The sequence below is a fragment of the Setaria italica genome, chromosome IX, assembly GCF_000263155.2.
Source record: "Setaria italica strain Yugu1 chromosome IX, Setaria_italica_v2.0, whole genome shotgun sequence".
Taxonomy (NCBI): domain Eukaryota; kingdom Viridiplantae; phylum Streptophyta; class Magnoliopsida; order Poales; family Poaceae; genus Setaria; species Setaria italica.
In genome coordinates, this window is record NC_028458.1 from 7,374,506 (window position 1) to 7,401,577 (window position 27,072).

A 27,072-nucleotide genomic window follows, 5' to 3' on the forward strand; every position below is an offset into this window, starting at 1 on the left:
AAGGCATTTAGGGGAGGCCATGGCGCGCGTGGCGTTCTCGAAGGCAAGTCAAGGGGGGTTGATTTCGCCAACGCGCCAACGAAGGTGGCGAAGTAATGCACGGGAGAGAGTTCGAAAATTCGAATTTCTAGATCGGAGAAAGATCCGGACGTCGATGCTTTTGTTGAAAAAAAAAAGAACGAAAAAATAATTTTTATTCATCGACCGAGAATCTCTCTGACCGTGGCCAGACCAGGAATCGGCCGGCCCAGTGGAGCCCACGGAAACTCCCCCCACTGGCCCACTGCCACTATCCAGTCAAAGGCTCAAAGCGCAGTCGCGTCGTCGGCCGGTGGTCGCCGCTGCTCGCTTGTCTCGCAGCGGCGGAGCCAGGATTAGAGTTGGGTATTCCCAGCTAAAAAAAATTATACCATCCAAGCTACGTTCAACGGTAAATATGTTTGCCTGAATTAGATCCTAATTGTAACTTTTTGCTTAACTTCATCCGTGATACATGTATTTCACAGCCTAATCATCGTGTGTTGCTATTGTCTGGCTAGAATTAGCAATCGAGGATCATCCATCTTACAATACACGGATCAATACGAAGGGTTGATTAATGACTAGGCTAAGGTCATTGGGATTAGCATGGAACGAGAGCTTGGAATCCTTGGTTTCACTTTCCACTAATGCACTTCCACAGTTTGCTGGAGGTGCACCCCTATTTGGTCCGTCGCCATGATATTGCCCGGGGACACCACTGCGTGCAAGTGCGCTACAACTCCGTCTAAAGATGCGTGAAGTTGGAAAATTGTAGCTAAGATTAGGAATTTGAGAAAGGGGAATGGATTTTGGGAGAAATCAAAGAGGAAGAGCCTGAGCGGGATGCAATGCCAGCTATGGTGAAAGAATATGTTGTGTTTGTGGTAGTTTGCACTTTCGGGAGAAACAAATCAGACCTTAGCACGGATGATACTGGTTGGTCCAAGCTACATGTATCGGGCTCGTTTTACTCAGGGAAACGAGAATTGCTGAGTATCTTCCAATTAATAAATATACACATGCATATACATTAATTTTAAAACAAATGTTGGGTATTCCTAGGAATACAGAGGCATCAACGTGCCTCCGCTCCTGTTGTCTCGTGGCTGGGGCTCAATCGGATCAACCGATCAAGGTGACATCACGAGCGCATAGCATCACCGCCGCACTCGGGAGTAGTGACTTCTCGCGCGGACGGACGCAGGCGGGGAGCCGTCAGCTGGCTCGGCCGGTGGGCGGTGGCGGCGGGAGCTCGTGGGTGGATTGCCAGATTCCAGTAGCAGTGCCTCTAGTAGGTAGGGATGGCAATGACAAGGTCAATGGAGCAAAACTCACTCATAATAAAACACATCATATCTATCTACACCCACACTCATAATACCTAATGGGTGGAACTGTGCACACAGGCCCGCACCCGCTGAGCACCCGACGGGTGTTGGGCACCCTGGATCTGTTTAAAGAAGTAGAAATCTACATAATATACACATGAGCATACTAGTCAAGCGATATAATACGAACCTGACACACAAAGTACAATTTGAGCAACACACCAAAGTAGGGAACTAAACTTTCATGTTTAATCTTAACAAAAAAGTTAGTCTAGCAATGGCACCAAGCCAAACTTTTATCTAACATTATATGCATGATACATCAACAATACAACTTCACTAAGAAATCAGTTCAAAAGTTCACCTCATAACCCATTGATACATCAACAATTAAACATCAAAAGTCCAAAATATTAGTATTAATTCAATATTTTGACAAGGGTTAGAGATATGAAGACCTTAAGAAATGGGCATCCATTAAGCACCCACGGGTGAAATCGTACACCCACCCCCGACCCATCTCAATACAGGTCGGGTCAGGTTTAGACGCATAGATGGAATTTTACACCCATATCCGCACCCATTGGGTGCAAAACCCGTGAGCACCACGCTCATGGGTCCGACTGCCATCCCTAATGGAAGGGGAAGCCGGCCTGCCGAGCAGCTTAGCAAAAAGGTGGCGATCCTACTCCTGTTCATTTCGGTTTTCTATAAATCTGTTCAGGGTTCACACTCTTTTTGTTTCACGCCTTAGAAGGCGATACTTATCTGCGTTAACGTCTTGTTCAACAGCGTGCATTTGAGGTCCTGCGAAACACCAAAGGAAACCAAAATGCAGGCTTCCAATGCGCCAGGAAATGGGATCCCTGCAGGCAATCAGGTTAGCAGACACCGGTCTGAATCGAACCAGCCAAATATGCTTCGTTTGGCACATTGCACATGGGGGTTAAAACTCAGGAGACGTGGAACCACGGGTGGATTGGACGATTCCCTTCCACCACCCAATCTGCGCGTAGATTCAATTTCGTGTAGTGCACATCTCAATCTACATGCATATGGTCACACAGCAAAGCGGAACGTTGCGCGAAGTCCACCCCATGGTCCAGTGTTCCCGCTCAGCGCTCCCACGCTCTCGTTTCCCTCCCAGTCCGTCTCCCTATCACTTGCTTCGCTTCTCTTCACTTCACCATATATTTTCTTTGTGTTATCTCTATTCACACTTTCTCTTTAACATTGTGCGGAGTCCACTTCATGGTCTATGTATTTCCCTCCGGTGTTCATGCTCGGCGCTCGCATGCTCTCCGCTCCTCCCTACCAGTCCATGTACCCGTCGCTCGCTTCGCTTCGCTTCCGCCACCTGTTCGCCAAAACTCTTCCCCGACGGGCGAGGCGGAGCGTCGCTTAGCTTCTTCTCATTGCAGCATAAGTCACCAAAGTCCTTGTCCAGCTTAGACCCCGTTTGGATACTCCCTGTTAAAGTTTAGCACCTACATCGGATGTTTGGATGCTAATTAGAAGTATTAAACATAGGCTAATTATAAAACTAATTGCACAGATAGAGTCTAATTCGCGAGACGAACCTATTAAGCCTAATTAATCCATAGTTTGACAATGTGATGCTACACTAACCATTTGCTAATGATGAATTAATTAGGCTTAATAGATTCATCTCGCGAATTAGCACATGGTTCTGCAATTAGTTTTATAATTAACTCATGTTTAGTTCTCCTAATTAGCATCAGAACATCCGATGTGACACTGCTAAAGTTTAGCACCTAGTATCCAAACACACCTTAGGACGGTAGCAACAGCCCGCGCACGCCTACCTCTCACTATCCCCACTCGCACGCTCTCCTTTCCTTACCAGTCCATCTGCCTATCGCTTGCCCGCTTCACAGTATATTTTTCTCTACCTTATCTGTATTCGCACACTTAGCTCTTTCCGCATCTAGCTTCACTACATAAACTTCTACGGTCCGAATAGGATGAAAACACAACCAACTAATACGACTTAACTTATGTTTCGATTGTTGCTGTATTTCTTTTTTGCGTAGCACACATCTTGCACTATCATATGCATATTGCAGCTACTAGCGAAAAAAACACTTCGCTGAGTCCACCCCACTTGTTCCTGCATTTTCCTCCTATTGTTACTATCACATGCATATTACGGTCACTAGCGGAAAAACACTTCGCGGAGTCACCCCATTTGTCCCTGCATTTTTCTCCTATTGTTCGGGCTCGCGCACTCCATAGTCCCTACCGATATGCATCCACCACGACTATATGTTGCATATGCAACAGATAGTTTGTGGGCCACACCTGTCAGCGACAGGGTCCTCCTCCTTCCTCTTCCTCCATCACCCATCGCTCCCTCCTCCCCCACTGCTTCCTCCTCTTCCTCCGGTCACTGCCGGCTTCAGGCTTCAGGGTTCGGGGTTGCTGGGGAGGTTTATGGCCGCCGGATCTAGAAAAAGGGGTGGGGTTGGAGGGGAGACCGGCGGCGGAGGCAGGTTGCGGGGCGGTGTGGCGCGGCGATAGGGATGCCGCTGGTCGGGGTTGGCTGCTGGATAGCCGGTGGGTGAGGGGCGGGTGGGACCGAGGGTTGGAGGTGGGCTCCCGGCGGAGTCAGGTTAAGGTGGTGGAGGGTGGTGGTGGTGGATGCGGCGACGTGAGCCGCCGGAGACGGTTTAGGATGACGGCGCGGGGGTGAGAGGGTAACGGCAGCAGCAGCGGGAAGGAAGCGGCGCGGGGCTGTCACCAAAGGCAACATCAGCGGATTGTCGCCTCCAGTGACGTGTAGCGCCGCCTGTCTGCGTCCCTGCCTCGCTTAGCTTCAATTCGCAATATATTTTCTCTAATATTGTCTGTATTTTTTTTTGAGTAGTGCACGTGTTGTCCTACCCTATGCATACTGCGATCTGTAGCCGAAAAACACTGCGCGGAGTCTACCTACTGCTCCGTGCATTTTCCTCCTGTTGTTCCGGCTCGCACGCTCCGTAGTCCCTGCTCCCTACCACTCCGCGTCTCTGTCTTCGCTTCCACCGCCTGTTCGACGGAACTCCTCCCGGCGGGCAGAGCGGGGCGGGGCGACGCGATGGTGTTCAAGGGCCGCTTCTTCTCGTCGCGGCATAAGTCGTCGGAGTCCTCGTCTAGCCCAGACGGCAGCAACAGCCCGCGCACACCCACCTCGGCGCCGGCCTCGGGCTCCGCGGCGTCGCCGGCGTCCTCGTCCTCCTCCAGATCCGACAAGAAGAAGACTAAATCGGAGACTCCCAGGAAGCGTGACAAGCTCTTCGGCTCCGCGGCCGCCGCGCCCAAGAGCGCCTCGTCGTCGGCCTCCTCGAGCCCGGCAGGTGATGGGAGGAAGGGGTCCATGGCGCAGCTTAGGGATGCGGGCGGCGGGGGCAGCGGTGGCGCTTCGGCAGCCGCGCTGTCGCCGATCCTGGCTTCCTCGCTGGGGCTTAACCGGATCAAGACGAGATCCGGGCCGCTGCCGCAGGAGGGGCAGCGCATGGCCGCTGCGCTCGGGAGCAGCAACCTCTCGCGTGGGCAGGGCCAGGCGGAGCCGCCGGCTGCCTCAGCCGGCGTCGGCGGGAGGAAGGGCGTGAGCTCGTGGGCGGATTCGAGTAGCAGTGGTAGTAACAGCCGGGGAAAGGGGAAGACGGCCGAGCCGCCGAGTCGAAGTGCAGCTGGGACGAGCTTGGGAGCAGAAGGGAAGAGCGCTGTAAAAGGTAGCAAAATACTTTCCCTGTTTTTTCATCCAAAAGCTAGTTTAGTTTAGGGTTATCCAGCACGACTCTATAAGCTGGTTAGTGATTTGTCCAAGCTAGGGGTTCGAATTTTGCCTTGTTGAGCTCTTGCTTAGGCAGGGGATGATGGAGAATGGGTGAGCAAACACTAGCTATTCGACGCTCCCTCTAATGGTTAGTGAGTTGGCTGCTTGAGAAAAAGCAGTTGACATAGAGGTCTTAAGCTGTTAGGATTTGAGATTGCACGATTCATCTTGCTCTGCGGTATCTGTTTAAGGAACTTGAAACACTAGTGCAAGGAAGAAAGTTTCTAGCTGTTTAACGTGAAATCCACAAGCTAGAGAGGGTTATAATACAAGTCAAGTTAGCTGTTGCTTGCTCTTTTGGTGCTTGAACATAAGTCATTTCTAATGAGCTCATAAGCATGGTTTATTCCTATATATGCAGTTCATTGGATCTGTGCTTGAGTGACGTGTTCTATCACATGCTAGACACTTTTAACACTTTACACTATAACTTCCTTGACACTTTAGCAATGTTTATAAGAGTTGCGGAAGTCAATTTGCTGTTTATGCTTTAATAAATTAAACTTTTTGAAAAATGAAAATCACAGCACACTGGATGGTATTATGTGGTGAGTGAGAGTGCTTTACTACAAAGATGCATCTCCTTCTACCCGAACTAGCTGATCATTACGTGATCTGTGCTTATATCTTTCGGCACATCCCACATGAAACTACATTATGTTAGGCTTGCCAGCAACTAGTCTTGCTTTGCCCCATTGGGCTGCCCAGATGACAATATCTAACAGCTGCACATTTGATTTATAAAAAATGGAGTCAAATGCTTCTTCTGTAGCAGAGATATCTTGTTTGTGCATGTTCATAGTCCTTTCTCCATTAATTTTCCCTCTTTTAGTCTGCTATGAAAATATCCATGCAACTAATTGGTGGTCTCTCTTTTGGAGGCTTTGTTCTATTTTTTTTTATCTCTGTGATACGTGGCCATCTAATCCATCTCATACACAGCTAAACCTAGTGCACTACGAAACCATTCTGGAGATCTGAGGACACCGACTCACATACCAGAGGCTGCGGTAGTGATATTTCCATGTTTTTTTTTCTTTTCTATGACTTCCATTTGAGAAAACGATGGCTAATCTATCCTTGCCTTTGCCTCTTTTGCTTGCATTTTAGTGTGCATATGATCCGTGTGAGACACCAAAGGAATCTGAGTCTCCACGCTTTAAAGCCATCATGCAGGCTACTAGTGCACCGAGGAAGAGAGTCCCTGCAGATATAAAAAGTTTTTCACATGAGCTGAACTCCAAAGGGGTGCGCCCTTTTCCTTTTTGGAAACCTCGGGGCATTTACAACTTAAAGGTAATCCCTGTTCATGGTCTGTGTGAGACAAGTGCCATATATATGTGTGTATTTGACGTCTTCTTTTTTTTTTCCCTCTCTTTTACCCCATTCTAGATTTTCAAGGTTTGTGAAGTAATAATAATATTGTCTCCTGTTATCTATGCAGGAAGTAATAAAAGTTATCCAGGTGAGATTTGAGAAGGCAAAGGAAGAGGTAAATTCAGATTTGGCAGTATTTGCAGGAGACTTGGTTAGTGTAATGGAAAAGTATGCAGAGTCTCATCCTGAGTGGAAAGAAACCTTGGAGGATTTGTTAATACTTGCACGTAGCTGCTGTGTCATGACACCTGGGGAATTTTGGCTTCAGTGTGAAGGAATTGTGCAAGATTTGGATGATCATCGTCAGGAGCTCCCAATGGGTGTGCTGAAGAAACTGTACACCCGGATGCTTTTTATCCTTACAAGATGCACAAGGCTTCTCCAGTTCCACAAGGAAAATGGCTTTGATGAGGGTGAAGTTGTTATTGATCATCGCGATAAGATTATACAGTCTGCGGATAGGCAGATTTTATCTCAATCAGGTGTGGATGACGCAACATCCAGAGCCAGTAAAAGCGAAGCAAGAAAATCATACAGTCAGGAGCAGCATAATATGAAATGGAAGCGCAGCCAGGAGATAAAGCCTGTTAAGCTCATTCCGCCCCTTGATACAGATATTAAGAAAGAAGCTGATTCTCCAACCAAAGAACGGATGTCTTCCTGGAAACCTTTTCCATCACCTGTTATAAAGGCCCCAAAAGAATCTACCCCTACTAAATCCGAATCGCCTAATAAGAAAACCGATGCACACTCTACAGTTAGTAACCATGTTGAATTAAGCAGCCCAGTCGAATCTGTACCACAACAGCAGCTTCCTTCCAAGCATCAACATAAAACTTCATGGGGACACTGGTCTGACCAGCCAAATATTTCTGAAGAGGGTTCAATAATGTGCCGCATATGTGAAGAATATGTTCCAACACATTATGTAGAAGATCATTCAAGGGTCTGTGCGGTTGCTGACAGATGCGATCAAAAAGGTGTTAGTGTTGATGAACGTTTAATCAGAGTTGCAGAAACATTAGAAAAGTTGGTAGAATCTTATTCGCAGAAAGATCTTCCAAATGCTGCGGGCAGCCCAGATGTTGCAAAAGTTTCAAATTCAAGCATCAATGAAGAATCTGATGGTCCCTCTCCAAAACTCTCCGATTGGTCTAGAAGAGGATCTGCTGATATGCTTGACTATCTCCAAGAGGCTGACAACACTATTTCATTGGATGACTTTAAAAATCTTCCTTCAATGACATGCAAGACTCGTTTTGGACCAAAATCTGATCATGGGATGGCTACATCATCCGCAGGAAGTATGACTCCTAGATCTCCATTAACGACTCCAAGATCAAATCATATAGACATGCTTTTAGCTGGTAAAAATGCAATTAATGAGAGTGATGATCTTCCGCAGGTAAGAGATACAGTTTCCATATTTTGCTTGTCTCTTCTCTCTTTTGCTACCTGACATTGTGCTATAAATTTATCGTTTGATGCATGACTAGAGAATTAGCATCTATTTAATTATTTGTACTGGTGTAATGTGCAAAGCAATTGATCACAACAAAACCCAACTGATTATATCGTTCTATTTGTCTGCTGTTTCTGGCAGTTGAAGTTTTTTCCCATGCAACTGCTGCATATCACTTGGCAAAAATAAGTGATCGTGTATCAGCAAGTGCTTTCATGCAATTTGAAAACATCAATGGGTTTATTCTATTAAAACCTATAATATTAGATTAGATAACTGCATGATATCCACAGTTTATTAAATGCTGGTGTAGTTTATCAATATGCCATATCTCATGTGTGCTACTTTTAGTTTATGTACAGTTTGTCCTAGTTTCAACCTTTCACAAATATGCAGACTTCTTAACTAAAGGTGTGAGATTTAGAGAATCACATTTATCTTCTGATATCTCACCATGATCTTATTCTAATCCTAGTGACATTTCACATTTGATAGGGACGTAGGGCTCTAGCACAACCATATTGTGCAACTCTGTTCACACACCTTGTGTGTACCTCTTGGGTGTTTGATCTTTGTAACTTGTTAATAGTCTATGGAATATTAAGTATGTACCACTCTGTTCAATGGGATTCCATAAACCATTCCATTCCCCCATTACCCATATATCAGTGCGGCATCAGGTGGAATTCCTAGAAATTTCCCTCCTCGTGCTATATTTTCACTAGGATTGACGAAGCCAATGGAACTAGGCCCTGTCCTGAAGCTTGAATATGTTGTGGACACTTTCGCCGGCAAGTCCTACACAGGCTGGAAGCAAGAGCAGCAGTTGTCCACAGCTTGAGTTGTTAGGCATCAGTTTGCTAGTTTGTTGAGTCTTTCGTATCCATGGTTGTGAGTTGTTGAATCGACGGAACTGTTAGCTGTTTAATAGGAGTGATAGTTGGATTGTTAGGGCCGCCTCGACATAAAGAGCTCGGCAGAAGCATTTGAGATTAAGCAAGGAAATTGTCCGCCTAAACTGGTTGCTCAGAGCTTCCCTGTGAATACACCATCACCCTTGCTGTTCATCACCCAACAACCCAGTATAGTTTCTCTTGCCTCACCCCACCCCCCAAAAAAGAAGTGAACAGTTTATCTTGTAAATTGTATTACTGATGTGAGTTATCCTGGATTATATTTGAATGGAAGTTTCGAACATGGTAAATGTGTTGTACCCTGAAAGTGTGTTGTGTAGTGCATTATAACGTGGAGTGATAAGTTTTCGCTAGAATGCAGCAGTGAAACTATACCTTGGACGTTTCAGATATTTACTGACTTCAGGGTCCCGAGAAATGTTTGAAGGAAGTTTTGACATGGTGAATCGGTGATAGCTTGATAGTTTGAGATGTCCTCTGCACTGTTAGGTGTGCATACTGAAAGAAAAGAACAGATCCAAAACTGCTGTAATATGTGGTAATGCTATAGAGTTCATGAGATTTAGAAGGCAAGTTGGCAACACAAGGGATACATGATTCCAATATATAATTCATGCGGAAGTTATGGTTTATCTGAGAAGCGTAATTTCACAGGCCTTGCTAGCTTAAGAGTAAACTGTAGATCAAGTCAGTAGTAGTTGAAAAGGTTCTCATTCTTGTGTTCACATTATTCCTTCTTTGGCTGTAAGGAAAATGAATTCAGTTGTTAACACTTGTATTCTGGATATTTGATTCCACCTTGAACTCTAGATATCAAATTGTAAGAGTTGCTATAATAACTTCCTTCAATTTATGTAGATTGTTGAACTTGCTGATATTGCACGATGCATCGCGAATACTCCTCTGGATGAAGAAAGTGCGTTATCCCAAATGGTTACCTGCATAGAAGATCTTCAAGAAATTGTCAACCGCAGGAAGCATGAGGCCCTCACAGTGCAGACATTTGGAACACGTATAGAAAAACTACACCGGTGAGACTCTTACTTGGCCTTCCATTTTAAGTAATGTCCTGGCCAGATAATAGAAGTTATTATTGCGGGTCACTTCATTTTTCGAAGCTTATCAATGTAGTGATGCTACTTTCTTGTATAATCATTTAGGGAGAAGTACCTGCAGCTATGTGATTCAGTCGATATGGACAAGGTTGATTCAGCAAGCACTATAATGGATGAAGAAGATGATGTTGTTCGTAGCTTGCGTGCAAGTCCTGTCCATCCAGTCAAGGATCGCACGTCAATTGATGACTTTGAAATCATGAAACCTATCAGTCGTGGAGCATTTGGACGTGTTTTCTTGGCCAAGAAAAGAACTACAGGAGACCTCTTTGCTATAAAGGTATTCACTGGTTGATTTTCTTTTTCTTTCATGCAACCATGCACGTCTTTCATCAGACGCTGGTCTTATGGTTCATACCCAAGTTGTGCAAGTGGTTCAGGTCCAAAAGTTGAAACTTTTCTGTATTGCGTCATAACAGTGGGTTCGCCCAATTACTTTGTTTTCAAGTTGTGTGCACATATTTCTTAGTGGCTAGTGCTGTGACTGCTGTTAAATTAGTTTGATGGCCTTGTGTCACCTGTGGATCCACAATGTGAGTCTGGCTGGTACCATCAATTCATTAACAGTTCACATGAGGTTGCACTCAAGCTAAATGGCTGTCGCTGATTTATCTTGGCATAGCAACACAGGGATATTCCTATGGATCACTTTGCACTATATACAAATATCCTCACCCATTATGATTTGACTATCCAATTAAACATTAGCATTCTTATGCCAAGCTGTAGTTGGCTGTTCTAGATCATGGTTGTCGCTTTGTGTTGACATGGTAACAGATTTCAATGGGTTTTTTTTACTCTACTGCATATCGTCAGAGAGCTCACGTGTGGTACCTGCTAATGTCAATTACAGATTCAGACCACATGCTGTCATGTTTGTGATGTTCTTGTGATAACTTTTGCAATATAGCTTTTCGGCTTAAGTGAAGTTAATGCTAATTGTGATACTTCTGGTGTGGGTATCTTGTTGAACATATAACATCTTGCTTGCTTCTTGCAAGCATTGTAGTCTAAGATATCTAGCAAATAGCAATACAACTACAACAACAGCAATTTTCTTTTGGGTTTCATGTCCATCAGAATGGCTGAGTTTTTATGCTGGACTGCCAAGCTTGTCACAAAAAAACAATCAGCTATGTCAAAACAACATAGGAGGGGATCTGACTCTGCCGAACATAGGTGGATTTCTAGCAAGGAATGATACCATGAAACCAATTTCACTAACCTTTCTCAGCTTAATTCCGTTTATAATTATAGTAAAAATTGTCTCATACGTACTTCAGCACACCCTGCTTCCTTTGATTTCAGGGCATACATTGCTATTTTATTGGCTGATTTAACAAGATGTCTTCCTTTTTAAGCAGGTTCTTAGGAAGGCAGATATGATTCGTAAAAATGCTGTCGAGAGTATATTGGCTGAACGTGATATCTTGATTACAGTCAGAAATCCTTTTGTGGTAAGTGACCCTACAAATCTGACCCTGTTTTGGAATGTTATAATTTGATTATAAAGTCGCCATGCTTTTGGAAGGTACGCTTTTTCTATTCATTTACCTCGAGAGAGAATTTGTATCTGGTCATGGAGTACCTAAATGGAGGAGACCTTTACTCATTACTGAGGAATTTAGGATGCCTGGATGAAGATGTTGCTCGCGTATATCTTGCAGAAGTTGTAAGTTCATAGTATCTAATAGTTTTCTATCTTTTTCATTCCCCCTGTCTCATAATCCAATTATCCTGCAGGTTCTAGCTTTGGAATATTTGCACTCCATGCAGATAGTTCATAGGGATCTAAAACCTGACAATTTGTTGATAGCGCATGATGGACATATTAAGGTATGGAGGATATGGTCATTAAACCTTCTCTCCTTGTTATATATTTTTATGTTTCATATTAGATATGGAAAAACTAAAGTTCATTCCCCATGCTTTTTAATGGCAAGCTCTAACTTGTGTTGTCTGACTGGCTGACAAAGTTTGATATATCAGCAATTTGGTATATTTTGTTCATGGAATCAAAATGCATAATGGTTAATGGCAGTTGTAGAACAGCATGCACTAGATTTGCAGTAGGAGAGGCCAGCACATGCGACTATTGAGGAGTGATCTTTGGAGATCATGATGGATGATTAGAAAGTTTGTGATGCCTTCATATTTTCTTTTGGACTTTACATACTGGATAGAAGGCTATGCTCAAAATCTTGGAGGTTCTTTTTTCTTGAAGAAAAAGAGCACTCCACTGTAGTTTTCACATAGAATCAAATATCTGTTGTTATTTACTGTTCAACTTTCATGTCACTAATTCAATATCCTTTGCCTTTTATATTTCTATGGACATGAAACTCATTTTTTTATCTTAATCTGACATGTTTACTTGTACTAGTGTGTTTTCTATTTGTGCTGCTTATTAATGCTCATTTCTTCAGTTGACAGATTTTGGGTTGTCCAAGGTTGGTTTGATCAACAGCACAGATGATCTGTCTGGTCCTGCTGTTAGTGGGGCTTCGCTGTATGGAGATGATGAGCCTCAGATGAGTGAACTTGAGCAAATGGATCACCGAGCACGGAGACAAAATCGTTCTGCCGTTGGAACTCCTGATTATTTAGCACCAGAGATCCTTTTGGGGACAGGACATGGTAAATGCTAAACGAATTCTTTTTTTAGGTTCGGTACCTATTCATTTTGACTACCTATTTGATACTAACTATTTTATCATTATGTATATCCTCCTAGGTTGCAGTGCAGATTGGTGGTCTGTTGGTGTCATTCTTTTTGAGCTCATTGTTGGCATACCTCCATTCAACGCAGAACACCCCCAGGTATTGTATGTTACATTAAATGAATGATTCTTTGCAGCTAGGTTATCAGTCTCCCTGTAAGTCATGGTCATAACATCAAAATATCAGTTTTGCACAGTTGCAGCCAGCCAGGGCGTATTAGATATTTTCTGGAAATAAGTGTTTCTTACTAATTTTTCTTAATAAAACAAGTTATGGAGCGGTATAGGGAGAAGAAGAAGGACCTACACATAGTTTTCATTGACTTGGAGAAGGCATATGATATGACCAGTTGATTGGCTAGAACACAATGGCAGATTGATAAACAACCTACTCGGCCTCCCTAGGAGGTTCTGAGCTTGAGGTTTCTCTTTTGCTTAATCTAATCTATTGTGCCTATGGCTCTTATTTAATGAGTCGGCTTACAAAACCCAACTAACTCTTATCTCTAATCTGAATCTCAACTAACTAGCCTCTCCTGGAGGAGGCGGGCCCTTGTTCCTGCGGTGGAACTTCTTGCCAAAGAAGTTGTCCACAACACTTCCACCCCCCCTGACAGAAAAGCTCGTCCTCGAGCTTGAAATCTAGGTAGCTCTCCTTGAAAGTGTGAAGCGGCTCCCAAGTAGCATCAGCAGCTCCACGACCTGCCCATTGCACCAGAAGGTCCCAAGAGGTGGCTGTCGGCTTGGCACGCACCACCTTCTCCGAAGTAGGCATTGCGCGGCCATGAACCACTAGCGGCAAAGCGAGGCACAGGACCCTCGTGCTTCTTCAGAAAGACCACATGAAAGACATCATGGATCCTAGCCTTTGGGGGCAGGCGAAGACGGTATGCCACCAGACCAATGCGTTCAACCACTTGAAAAGAAGGTCCATAGAAGTGGGGAGCAAGCTTGGCGTTGGACTTGTCAGTGATGGCCACGGCCGAGCGTTGATGCAGGCGCAACCAGGCCCATTCGCCCACCTCAAACTCCAGCGCCCGGTGAGCTTTGTTATGCGTCGCCTTCATGTAGTCCTGCACCTGGAGAAGACGTTCTCGGATTTCTGCTTGGAACTCATCCCGCTGCAACAGCTGCCTATCTAGGGCCACCACACGTGCCAAGCCCGGTTGGTAGGACAACAGGGACAGTGGATCTCGGCCGAACACCACCCGAAATGGCGAGCACTGCAAAGCGGACTGGTAGGACGTGTTGTAGCAGTACTCTACCCAAGGCAACCAGCGCAGCCAGCTGCGAGGACGGTTGCCCGCAAAGCAGCGAAAATACACCCCCAACACGTGATTTGTCACCTCCAATTGACCATCGGTCTGCGGGCGAAAGGCGGAGCTGAGGCGCAACTTGATGCCCACAAGGTTGAAGAGCTCCTTCCACATGGCACTGGTGAAAACCGGATCGCGGTCATTGACAATGGAACAGGGAAGCCCATGGAGGCGAACGGTGCCGTCAAAGAAGGCCTGAGCCACCGTCAAGGTGGTGTAGGGGTGACCCAAGGCGATGAAGTGCGCCATCTTGAAGAATTTGTCAACCACCGTGAGCACCACAAACCGGCCTCCTACCTTGGGGAATCCTTCAACAAAATCCATGGCGATGTCACTCCAAACCGACTGAGGAACGTCCAATGGTTGCAGCAGGCCTGCTGGATGAAGATGCTTGGTCTTGTTGCGCTAACACACGGCGCAACCCTTGACATAATCCCGTACCATCATGGGCGCATGCGGGCTGTAGAAGGAAGCGCGCAGGCGGTGCAGCGTCTTCTGGGTACCTTCATGTCCGGCGTCGTGGGCCGTGGCAAGAAGCTGAGGCCAGAGCGCGGAGGAGTCAGGCACGAAAATCCTTCCTCGGTGCATGACAAAGCTGTCCACTAGAGTCCACGCCGCCCCTGCCGTGCCGTCTTCGATCTCCTTGGCTTGCACTTCCGGTAGTGAAGACGCCTCCTCTCGGAAGTCCTCGAACAGTGCAAATGCCGGTCGGGAGATGGTGTGGACGCGGCCGGCCACTTCATGTTCATTGTGGCGTGACAAGGCATCGGCGGTGGCGTTCTGTTTGCCCGGCTTGTACTCAACCTGGAAGCTGTAGCCGAACAGCTTGCTCACCCATGTATGCTGCGGAATTGTCAATAGGCGCTTGTCGAGGAGGTGCTTCAAGCTTGCAATGGTCCGTGCGGATGACAAACTCCCGGACCCAGAGGTACGGCCGCCAGTGCCGTACTGCCTGTACCAAACCGATGAGCTCCTGCTCATATGGTGCGAGCTTGGCATGTTGAGGCGCCACCGTCTTGTTGAAGAACGCGATGGGACCGGCCCCTTGTGCAGAACCGTGCCAAAGCTTGAGCTAGAGGCGTCGCAGTCCACTATGAAATTAGGAAGCTGTAGCACGGGACCTGTCGTAAGGGCGGACTTGAGGGCCTCGAATGTCGCCGTTGGGGCCGGACTCCACTGGAATGCCTCCTTCAGTAGCATTGTCAAGGGTGCTACGATGACGCCATAATTGGGCGATGAACCGGCGATAGTAACCGGTCAGCCCGAGAAAACCGCGTAGCGCCTTGACGGAGTGTGGGAGTGGCCAAGCTTGGACTGCGGAGATCTTGTCAGTGTCCATGGCCACGGCGTTGTTGGCGATGATGTGGCCCAAGTAGTGAACCCGGTGCTCATCGAAGAGGCACTTGGACCGCTTGAGGACGAGGCTGTGCTCGTGCAAGACGGAGAACACGTCATGGACGTGTTGGAGGTGCTGGCCGATGTGGACGACGACGTTTCAGCAGACGCTGGCGGACGGCACGCGATCGCCGTTGGCAACGCTGACGGTGAGGCCCGGCCGTGCATCGGGAGTGAGCCCAAGCTGGGCGGCGGTGTCCGCGATGATGAACGAATGGGTGGATCCTGAATCCACCAAGGCGGTGAGGCCCATGACGTGGATGACAGTGGCAAGCTGTAAGGTGGAGCTCGTCTGGATGCCTGTGATGGCGTTGATGGAGATCATCGGCTCGTCCTTGGCCGCGCCATTAGAAACGTCATTGTCGCCCTCTAGCTCCATCCAGTAGATGCCCTTCATAGAACACTGCCTGGCGTGTTCGCACGAGAACTTCTTCGGGGAAGTTAAAACACAGGCCGTCGAGGTGGCGCGTGAAACGCATGCCTGACAGTGCAGTAGGCTTGACTGGCGCGCGCAGCGTCAACGACGAAACACTGGATGCTGGCGGTGTCGATGGAGGCTGGGCCGGGGTGGCGGAGAACGTGCCATTGCGTGATGATGAATGCGTCGAACGCACCAGGGAACGTGAGCCGTCATCAACCTCTTGGGTGTGGCACTCGTAGGCACGCGCAAGCGCCATGGCGTCCTCGAGGGTCTCGGGCTTATGCATCTCCACGTCGATGCTCATCGGTTGGAGGAGGCCGGCGGTGAAAATGTTGATTTGCTGCTGCTCGGTGATGCCCTCACATCGCGCTAGAAGCTTGAGGAATTGCTCCTGGTAGTCATCGACGGAACCCGTGCGACGTAGATGGGTCAGCTCGCCGAGGGGATTGCTGCACACCGGAGGGCCAAACCGCTTGTTGACGCCTTCGACGAATGCGGGCCAAGTAGGAACGCCGCAATTCTTCTCCAGGCGGTAGTACCATTGGCCGGCGCCACCCTCCAAGTAGAATGTCACCATCCAGACCTTCTGGTCTTCTGGGGTGCCCTGCAAATGAAAGAACTGCTCGCACTTGTGAAGCCAGCCCAGGGGATCCTCGGTGCCGTCGTACTTGGGGAAGCGGAGCTTGTGGACTGACTGTGGCGGCGGTCCGTGCTTGCCATTGCCGGCAGAAGAGGAACCAGAGGCGTTGAAGCGGCCATTCTTCTCTAGCACCTTGAGTCTGGATGTTGCTGATGGATAAGGAAAGGCGGCCCTGTTCTTGGCGGACGTTGCCTAGCTCCCGGTCCAACTTCTGGCTGATGTCGATCATCTTGGCGATGGCGTCCTCGAAGACAGCTTGGGTGACGAAGAAATCACCCATGGTTGCGGTGGAGCGGTGGGTTTGGCGGCAGAACGGTGGCGGAAGGGTGGTGGCGCGGAAGAACAGGTACCAGGAGTGGCGGAAGGCTGATACCAGAGAATGTTATGTGGAGGGTTTTGGACAAACATAAAGTCCCAACGAAATACGTTGGACTTATTAAGGATATGCATAACAATGTTGTAACTAGAGTTTGAACAAGTGATGGTGACATAGATGACTTTTCGATTAGAATATGACTGCATCAAGGGTCTGCTTTGAGCCCTTATCTATTTGCCTTGGTGATGGATGAGGTAACAAGGGACATTCAAGGGGATATCCCTTGGTGTATGCTCTTCGCAGATGATGTAGTGCTAGTTGATGAAAGTCAAGCAGGAGTAAATAGGAAACTGGAGTTGTGGCGGGAGACCCCAGAGTCAAAAGGTTTTAGACTCAGCAGAACTAAAACTAAATATATGAGATGTGACTTTGGCATTACTACACATGAGGAGGGAGATGTCAGTTTGGAAAGCCAAGTAGTGCCCAGAAAGGATACATTTCGATATTTGGGATCAATGCTACAACGAGATGGGGATATTGATGAGGATGTTAGTCATAGAATCAAAGTGGGGTGGATGAAGTGGCGCAAGCATCAGGAATTTTATATGACAAGAGGGTACCATTGAAGCTAAAAGGCAAGTTTTATAGGACGGCGATTAGACCTGCAATGCTGTATGGTGCAGAATGTTGGCCTAAAAAAGACGACATGTCCAGCAGATAAGTGTTGCGGAAATGCGTATGTTGCGTTGGATTTGTGGCCATACGAGAAGGGATCGAGTCCGGAATGAGGATATACATGATAGGTTAGGGGTAGCACCAATTGAAGAAAAGCTTATCCAACACCGGTTGAGATGGTTTGGACATGTCCAACGAAAGCCTCCAGAGGCACCGGTGCGTAGGGTAACCCTAAGGCGTGACAATAATGTGAAGAGAGGCAGAGAAAGATCAAAATTGACATGGGAAGAGGTAATAAAAGAAGATTTGAAGGGATGGAATATACCCAAAGATTTAGCCTTGGATAGGAATGCTTGGAAAACAACTATTCATGTGCCCGAACCCTGATTTGTGGCTCTTGTTGGGTTTCAACTCTAGCCTACCCTAACTTGCTTGGGACTGAAAGGCTACGTTGTTGTTGTTGTTGTTGTTGTTGTTGTTGTTGAAGTGTTTCTTACTAATGTGTGTTGGTCATTGGAGCAAATATTTATCGATATACTATATTAGATCTTCTCTGTAGATCAATTATCTGAAAACTTGGTTTAGCTTAACATTATTATTACACTTGTGATGTAGACAATCTTTGACAATATTCTGAATCGCAAAATACCTTGGCCACATGTCCCAGAAGAGATGAGTGTGGAGGCACGAGATTTAATTGCCAAGTAAGAAATATGTGAAACTTTTTTAGCACTCAATTGCTTGTGGTATAGGATTTCATGTTATAGCTCGTGTTCAAATGTCTGTGTGGTAGATATTTGTGCTTGTTGCACGGAATCCTATAACACACAATTTAGGGCTAACCATATCATATTTTTGCATGCTCGTGCCGCAATGTCCTTTTCCTTTGCAGCATTCTTTTTAACTTATTGTTCCAATTCAAGCTTCAAATTCCATGCAGGACTACCTGTGTCATTTGATCCATCATTGTTGAACTGTGCTTCAAAGAAAACTTAAATATGTTCTGCCATATTTTAATTTTGAAATCGTCATTTAAGTATCAGTTGTTTCGGATAATGTTATCTATTAGATTCTCAGAATGGGAGTATCAAACTTTTGTAATCTTACTCTTCTGGAAGTTGCCCGTGAGAATCTAGATAGTTTGTCATTTCCAGTTTGCTTTTATAGGATAATGGCGGCAGAGTAACCTTTATGGCTATATGCTTTCCCCTTTCAGTTTATCAGTTGTATTCTGTTGTTTTAAATTACTTTAGTTTACTTCCTCAAAGGTATGAATTTTCACTAGTATGTATGTTGGGATCTTATATGTTAGGACAGGCATATGCCATGAACAATGCAATTTTCAATTGTAGCGCTACTCATCTAGTTCATACTCAATTCTAACTATTTCAGCAAGTTCATTTCTGATATGATTGAATTAAAACTAATATGAAGATCTTCAAAAACTTTGTCCAGATTATTGACAGAAGATCCTCACCAACGACTAGGGGCAAATGGTGCCTCAGAGGTATTTTAAAGACACTACAGACCATCTTTCTCGGTAAATTTGTTAAAAAAAAGGTTATGATATCGACGTGATGTTGGGAATCTTGTTTCTTTTAGGTTAAACGACATCCTTTTTTCAAGGACATTAGCTGGGATACCCTTGCTAGGCAGAAGGTGAGATAGGACCTACTTCTAGTGCATCTCGTTTCTGTATGTGTACCAGGGATAACAGAAAATCATTCGCAGGCTGCCTTTGTTCCCTCCTCGGATAGTGCATTTGATACTAGCTACTTCACTAGTCGCTATTCTTGGAATCCGTCCGATGAAAACATATATGAAGCATACGAGTCTGAGGATTCCAGTGATAATGGAAGCCTTAGTGGAAGCAGTAGTTGTGTGAGCAATCGCCAAGATGACATGGTATGGGTATTTTTCTTATTTAGTTGCTGAGCAACAAATAAAAATCTTCCTTTTTCATTTTAAGCAGTGTAGGAAGCATAGAAAAGAAAAGCCAAAAGAATACTGTATTTTCAATAGTTGATCTAGCTTTGTGTTCTTAAGTTGCTTTGCTAACTGTTCCATATATTGTGCAATAGGGGGAGGACAGTAGTGGCCTCAATGAGTTTGAATCTAGTGCAAATGTCAATTATTCTTTCAGCAACTTCTCATTCAAGGTAAGACTACATGCACTGGGGACTGGGCTATGATTTCCTATCATGTCTTGACGGTGATTGAAACATAGGCACCTTCTTCCATCGTTTCATTTGGCTTGTTCCTTTCACTTAACGCCCTCTCAACTTTAGCCACATCACCCTTCTCTTTGTCTTGCATCTCGGTCTTATATTTGAACAAGTAGTAACTATCACTTCTTGTGGTGTTACTGTGATTGTAGTATCACTGTATCCCACGAGCCAGATACTGAATGGTTGAGGCATTATCCAGTGACAACTTGCGTAGAAGATTGTACCACGACATTCTTCTAACATCATTTTTTGCTGCAGAATCTGTCACAACTTGCTTCCATCAATTACGACATGCTGACCAAAGGATTGAAGGATGACCCGCCGCCGAGATCAGAAACGTAGCAGTCAATCTAAATCTGGATTGACTCATTTGGAGTAATCCAACAGTTTACAAGGTGCTCGTGTGACGTAGGTCTTGTACATGTAAGAATATCACTTCTTCTATTTGCTCTTAATTATCTCTTCTCAAAATGCTGCTTATCTTGGCTGTTATTGTGACTTTTGCAGATCAAAGTGTGAGGCAGGGTCTGTTCTTGTTGAGGCTGTTCCTACGTCTCGCGGAGCTGAGTACAGTTTTGCTGTTACCTTGTTTTCATGACAATTGCCATGCCATCGTCAGTGAATCATCCTTGACCAAATTTGGCATGAGACCTAGGAGCGCTGTTTTTTGTTCTTTCCCCCCTTCCCATTATCAGCCTTGGGTTCGTGAAGATTGGTCAAGGTTACTGTATTCAGAATACAACCCCTGAAGATTTAGGTGGGTTTCAGAAATTTGCCATTTAATCGACAATGGCTCGTTGAGCTGGCAGCCCGCAGGATTTCTCTGCGGCCAGAACTGTTCACAACATTTTGGTGGCCGTGGAACTGGTCGAAAAAGATGCAGTTGGCTCTACTTTCTTGGTGATAGTGTTAAACTTGAAATAACTGCATATCTGACCGCGCCAAAAAATTTGCATATCTGACACTGTTTACACTAAACATCTGAAATCTCTCGAGCAGAAGAATATATTGATCATCGACTTAATCGCATAAACTATCTCCACATAAGCATTATGTAGAGTTAGCTGTTACCATAATGATTTATCAACACGAGATTGCATGCAAAAGATTGCAGCCCATTTATAGCATCGTGACCCCAGAATCTGTAACATGAAAACATGGCATCACACTCGATCCAGTTTTGTAGTTTTTTGGTAAACTTGTTCAAACTAAATAAGTCATATTGCCGGTTGGGGTTGGCAAAAGAGATCAATTGTTTTAAGTTTAGAACGCTGAGAAGGGAAAGATAAAAGACAAACAAATGGACCAGCCAGCAAATGTCAACAAGCACGCTGCAGAAATGCAGCTTTCAGGTCAATCACTTTTAGAAAGTAGTAGCACTTCCTATGGATACGTGCACATTCATATTTATACCCAAGGAATAGGCTACTCAGCACATTGAGGTTCCGTCAAAAGTAGTTTGGCACAGAGCACGGGTGTGCACTTCCATGTAACACTGGTACTTGGCCACTTGGGCAATAAGATTGCCATTCTAACTGTTGAACGTGTGATGGCATTTCATGCACTCGTAGAATGTCGTCTCTCCCTCGTCTGCTGAACGCATCTGCAATTTCAGGTGTCAAAAGCTTAGAATTGCAAACAGAAAACTAGGAAGGAATTTACCATCAATGCTTAAGGATGAGTTGCTTACTTGTCTGCTGTAGTATTCAGCTATTGGATGATTGCACTCCGGACAGGGTCTTCTTGTCTAATGCAGAAATCAGATTTGTGAAGAGCTCATAATAACAAGGACTTATTAGACATAGATTATACTAGAAGGACAGAGTACTTACCTTAGGTCTTCGCACAACCACCTCCTGCATTGGTGCTGATTCAAGAGTCACAAATGGCTCGATCTTCAGCTCCCTTCGAATATCCTGCAAAATAGCATGTAGTTAAACACCAGAAGCATATTGACGGTTAAAGCCAGCCTAGCTCAACATGAGACAGCACTTTCATTTCTGCTGGGACAAAAGAACAGGATAAGTGTAGAAATTGAAATTTCCAATTAGTAAGAGCATCTCCAAGAGTTTCTCAAAAAATTCTTCCCCAAAACTATGTATTGGGGATTCTACTAAATTTTTTCCCCTAAAATCATCACATCCCACGGCAGATCACCAATAATAAATTCCTCAATATTTTAAAACTTGCTACATCAGCACGGGTGAGCCCCCTGAGCTGGGCCGCCCCCCTCATCCATGGTTGCCACCGCCGCCGCTCCGGTTCCCCGTCCTCCTGCTGCTCTGCGCTGCCTTCTCCTTCCACGGTAAGCACGCTCGAGCCACCTACCTATGTCCTCCACTGTGTCGTCTTGATAGCGGAAGGCTGGAGCTATGGCAAACTGAGCTGAGCTGGAAGCTCATGTTTTTCCAGTTTTTTCCTTCTTGCATCGGCGCACGGGGTGAGCGGCGGCGGTGGCCACGGGCTCGGCATCAACTAGGGTGGCAGACGACATCCCCTCGCTGCGGCGGTCCGTGGAGCTGCTACACGCGACGAGCGCCGGCTCCGTCAAGATCTACGACGCCAACTGCTTTCCGTGACGGCACGCACGACCGCTCTGGATCGTCTGTAAATCCATCCCGACCATCTCGTGGACCTCTCCGCCTTGTCACAAAGCTAGAAAGCATGTTGCTCTGCAAGTATCCTTCCAGGAGGCAGTGCACGGTAGCTCTGAACAACTGAAACATACACTGCACACTCCGAACAACTTGTTATCTGAACACAGCCTGAAAATATGAACAAACACAACCCTAGCATGCTAATCTGAAGTTCTGGTGCCACAGAAACAGCACTGGACATGAAGCATCTGAAATGTAGAGCTTAGCTCCCCTATGGTTGGTCACGGATGCTAGAATTGATGTGGACAAGCCGGGCGTGCGCCGCGCGCTGGCGGGCATGCGCTGGCCCATCTCCATCATGGTGCCCAACAAGACCATCCCAGACATCGCCGCCTCGGCCGCCGCCGCGGACCGCTGATCACCGAGAACCTGGTGCCCTACTACCTGGCAATGCGGGTCAAGTTCCTCCTCGTGGGGAACGAGATCCTCTCCGACTACTCAATCGCCAACTCCACCCGATCGCACCTAGTCCTGGAGATGGAGAACATCCACCTGAGCCTCCGCAAGCGGGGCATCCGTAGAGATCGGCACCATGCTCGCCATGGACGCGCTCGCCGATGGCGACTTCCCGCGCCCGCCGTACGCCGCTGCCATCCACACCTTCCTCACCTCCCAAGCTCCACCCTCCACTACTCCTAGGCGTCGAGCATGGCCCCTTCGGCCGAGGATTGAGGTTCCCCAACCCACCATTGCCGCTGCAGCCCAAAGCTCCGCCCTGCCGGTGAACTCCACCCTCCGGCCATCTTCTTCCCCAAGCGACCATCAAAACGGAATCCTGGTGAGACGCTAGTGCCCAAGACCTCGCTTCCTCCCTTTCTCCGCCGTTGTGGTCGCCGGAATCGGCATGCTGCCGGTCCGCTGTGCGCCACCGCAGGCGAAATCAATCGCGGGAACGAAGGAGCGCGCGGGAAAAGAGTGGGCCAAGGGAGCGATTGGGGAAGGGGCGAGGTTGCGCAAATATGCGGGGGAGAGGACGATAGATTCGGGTCATCGTATTTTTCCAGCAAGGAAGTGAGAGCTGTTGGAGCGGCAGTTTTCATTTTTTTCTCCCCAAACCATGTTTTTGAGATGTTTTGAGGGGTCTTTTGGAGTTGCTCTAACTACGGCAAACTGTGAAGGCTTAGTCTGATAACACATCTTGTATAATTCCTTGGTCAGCAACTCAGAGTATACCCTACACACACAAAGCTAGAAAATCATCGGTGCTTAGTTCAACTGCTACACAAGATTTTGTGCTAAATTTACACTAGAATCCATAATGTCGGAAGCATGACCTATGCTACTATGTTGTGCATTGTACTTCTAGTGCTCTCTCAAAAATCAAAGGAAAATCACCCGAAAGCCAATGGTTTGGAAGCTTGGTTGAAAACTTGACATAGCCTCATTAAGGGGAAATTTTGATAAAATGGACAGGGGCAGAGACAACTTCATAAAAAATTAAGTCGGGGCATGCAAGCATCGTACAAATCATTCACTGAGTTTAATCCAAACTCGGTTTGTTCCATCAGATAACCGTCATTCATATACTTGAACAATTCTCACAGAGGTCGCACATTAGAATTCTTCTAAGACTATGCGTTTTCGTTCTGGATTGAAATACAAGGGGATGAGAAAAGCATCACGACTGCTACAGAAAGAGAGCCGTGAGTTTTACCTCGGCGGTGACGGTGTACCGTGTTTCCTTCCCTTCAATCTCTGCAAAAAGGGGGGCAAAGCATTCCACGTTATTATCAATCAGTCCCACATATCAACGAAGCGCCATAGGAGGAGGAGAAGGCGGCAGAGGAGGAAGGATACCTTTGGCCTTGCGCTTGAAGCCGCAGAGAGGGCAGGACGCGGAGCGGATGGAGTCGAAGGTCAGGAGGGTGCCGCACACGCCGCAGAAGAGGAAATCGCGCGCCTGCCAGAACGCCATGGCTGTCGCCTGTCGCTTGCTCAGTTGCTCGGTCGCCCGGTTCACCCCTCCCGCTCCGCCGCCGCCGCCTGAAAAACAGTCAGCGTAGCCCCCGCCCGCCACGGAGAGAGAGCTAAAAGCGCCGCGGTCTGCCGGATGGCCTCATTTAGGGTTTTGGTGGGCCCAAGGTTGGCCCAATGGGCCTGCCTAACTCGGAAGGGCCTCGTGACGTGCCAGTGCCACGTACGTGTCTACAGTCTACGGAGTATATGTGGCCAAAATTACTGTGCTAGCACTGTAGCACACTGTAGCGTTTTCGTTTGTATTTGTGAATTATTGTGCAAACAATGACTAATTAGGCTCAAAAAATTCGTCTCGCAAAGTACAACAAAATTGTACAATTAGTTTTTAATTTCGTCTACATTTAGTACTCCATGCATGTACCGCAAGTTTGATGTGATGGGAAATCTTCTTTTTGAATAATGTTAAAGTTGGGAGTTGGGGGTGAACTAAGGGCGTAGTTTAGTTGGCACTGATGAATGAAGGGCTCTAACAAAAGCAACTAGTATATCTTAAAAAAAACAAAAGCTAGCTTGAGGGTATAATATAAAATAAAGATGCGTATGGAATGATCGTACGTGTTGCTTTTAGCATAAGATTTTTCCAGCTTTGCTTGCCATTTTGCGGACACGTCCTTGAACTTGAAGCAATGGTCTGTAGCCAAACCCCTGCTTGTTGTCTTTGCTTGCAACACTTGTAACAGGCTGCGATTAACTTTCTGATGTACAGATTTCTAGCCACGCATTTCTTTTCCTACAAATTACCTATCGAAATTCATGTTTTATCTGATGGCTTGAGATTGTCAAAGCAAAGCATTTGTGTGTCCGCTTATTGTGGCACCTGTATATTGCCTTAAAATAAATAAAAACAAATGTAAACCATAACTGAAACTAATTATAATCTCCCAACAACCCTATCTCCTTTTACGATACCCCACAACTTTGCATTGCCAACCTCTTATCCTCTATTTTACTCAATCACGCCATAAAAAATCAACTCGGGCTACACCACAAGGTGAGGCGCTCGGGGATCGCTTCGATAGTCTCATGGAACTCCTACCCGTGTCCATGGCCATCTCCTCCTCCTCGGTCGGCAGTGGCACCGCAACATCCTTCTGGCACGACAATTGGCTGCCGGTTGGCCGCCTCAGTGAGGCAATGCCAGCACGCTACAGCCACTCCACGGCGCCAGATGCCGTCGTAGCAGCTGTCCTCGGCGAGCCACTGAGGGACCACCTTGTGCCACGCCTGACAAGAGTAGCGGCAGCTGAACTTGCAGCCTTGGAGGAACTGCTGCAGCCGATCGAACTCTCAGGCGACGCTGACATAAGAAGCTGCCCACTTGCAGCTCCGGATGGTGTGCTCCGGGCGGGCCCTCTGTACAGAGCAACCATGGCTGCGCGATCAGGAGTGAGAGTCCTTTCTACAAATCCATCTGGATCAACAGAGCGCCCCAAAAGTGCGCTTCTTCGGGTGGCTCCTGGTGCAAGGTAGGATCCAGTGCAAGACCAACCTGCTGCTGAAAAAGGTCGTCGACAACGATCGCTGTGAAGTTTGCAATTCTGGCGCCGAGTCTCCTGATCATATGGCACTGCGCTGCCCCCTTGCGACTCGATTCTGGGCTGCAGTCGGCGTGGTCGGAACTGACAGTGGCGACCCTTTGGGAGATCCCCAGGCCGGCGCGGCTGCCTGCGTCGTCCTTCACCACATACATCCTCCTGTGCGCCTGGCAGCTGCGGAAGCACCGACACGACGTGGTGTTCCGAGGACAGGACGCCTCTCCCTCCCACGCCTCATGATGGCCTGCAGGGAAGAAGCACGTATGTGGCGATGCACCAGATTACCTCGCGACGAGCAAATGGTGACTGAAGCCTGGTGTCAAACGTTTTGTTTCTGGTTTGTAAAATTGTTGAACCTTCCTGGTTTATTGAGCTTACAATAAGCTCCATGAAATGAAAAGGTGGGGATTCTCTCCCCCCGTCACACCTAAAAAAGCCAACTCGGATTATCTTCTCGGTTAATTCGTTTGATCCGAGCGCAGCGTGTCTACCAGCAACATAAAACACCATGACATGCATAAGAGCGCAACGGCATCAACAAAACGGCGTACGGAGAAAGTTACAACTAATAAAGTGAAGCGACAGGTGGTCTTGAAACGCATGGGCCTCCACCGTTTCCATACACGTCCAAAAAATCACTAAAAGTTGTTATGACTTGCCGTGACATGCTTTGCTTGTGTTTATTTCTCCACTGATTAGAAATTCAGAATCACCGCGAAACTTCCCTTTCCCTTTGGCATCACCAAATTTTTCCACAGCACTTCAGCGCCCTCGTCCTGGTCTGGTCAGCCGCCCATAAAGTCTTTTCAGAAAAGAAAAGGCCGACCATAAAGAAAAAAACAAATTGAATGCCCTGGGCAGCCACCACGGTCGACACTCGACAGCGCACGCAGGTGCCGAACGGTCGAGCTGAGCCGCCGAACCCACCGTTGGAGTGGAGACCGGTAGACCGCGACCGCGACCGCGAGCACCCGCGGCGCCGAGCCGGGTCGCGCCCCCCGGGTACCACACCACCCGACAGATTCCTTGTCGAAACTGTACTTGCATTCCCTGAGGCCTCTCCCCCCCTCAGATCCGCGTCGTCGCGGCCCCCCTCCCTCTCCCCCCCACCCCCCTCCCGTGCGCTGCGCCCCCAAT

General features: G+C 47.0%; 2 protein-coding genes across 2 annotated transcripts; one reads left to right on the plus strand and one right to left on the minus strand.

The window, feature by feature from the left end:
- The first annotated feature begins 4,303 nt into the window (after positions 1-4,303).
- Positions 4,304-20,670, plus strand: LOC101758234 (probable serine/threonine protein kinase IREH1). The gene is made up of 18 exons (XM_004981944.4): positions 4,304-5,083; positions 6,130-6,197; positions 6,298-6,483; positions 6,632-7,969; positions 9,799-9,971; positions 10,101-10,335; positions 11,420-11,512; positions 11,587-11,727; positions 11,799-11,891; positions 12,482-12,692; positions 12,790-12,875; positions 18,154-18,242; positions 18,994-19,045; positions 19,141-19,197; positions 19,270-19,443; positions 19,620-19,697; positions 20,025-20,189; positions 20,274-20,670. Exons 1-17 carry the CDS (start codon positions 4,447-4,449, stop codon positions 20,106-20,108), a joined length of 3,795 nt encoding a protein of 1,264 aa, XP_004982001.1. The 5' UTR covers positions 4,304-4,446; the 3' UTR covers positions 20,109-20,189; positions 20,274-20,670.
- Positions 20,671-20,952: 282 nt separating this feature from the next.
- LOC101758640 (DNA-directed RNA polymerase I subunit RPA12) lies at positions 20,953-24,445 on the minus strand. The gene is made up of 5 exons (XM_004981945.2): positions 24,221-24,445; positions 24,078-24,118; positions 21,599-21,682; positions 21,457-21,513; positions 20,953-21,369 (listed from the first exon to the last, which is right to left on the minus strand). The coding sequence occupies exons 1-5, from the start codon at positions 24,336-24,338 to the stop codon at positions 21,298-21,300; spliced, it is 372 nt and encodes a 123-aa protein (XP_004982002.1). The 5' UTR covers positions 24,339-24,445; the 3' UTR covers positions 20,953-21,297.
- Positions 24,446-27,072: the final 2,627 nt, after the last annotated feature.

What these genes read in the sequence shown, in the direction of transcription:
- LOC101758640 (XM_004981945.2), bottom strand. Translation starts at nt 24,338, where the DNA reads ATGGCGTTCTGGCAGGCGCGCGATTTCCTCTTCTGCGGCGTGTGCGGC. An exon ending in TGGTTGTGCGAAGACCTAAG is followed by an intron (nt 21,514 to 21,598) that starts GTAAGTACTCTG and finishes TTTCTGCATTAG; the next exon opens with ACAAGAAGACCCTGTCCGGA. An exon ending in CTGAATACTACAGCAGACAA is followed by an intron (nt 21,370 to 21,456) that starts GTAAGCAACTCA and finishes CTGAAATTGCAG; the next exon opens with ATGCGTTCAGCAGACGAGGG.
- LOC101758234 (XM_004981944.4), top strand. Translation starts at nt 4,447, where the DNA reads ATGGTGTTCAAGGGCCGCTTCTTCTCGTCGCGGCATAAGTCGTCGGAG. An exon ending in CAGTCAGAAATCCTTTTGTG is followed by an intron (nt 11,513 to 11,586) that starts GTAAGTGACCCT and finishes TGCTTTTGGAAG; the next exon opens with GTACGCTTTTTCTATTCATT. An exon ending in ATACCCTTGCTAGGCAGAAG is followed by an intron (nt 19,198 to 19,269) that starts GTGAGATAGGAC and finishes AATCATTCGCAG; the next exon opens with GCTGCCTTTGTTCCCTCCTC.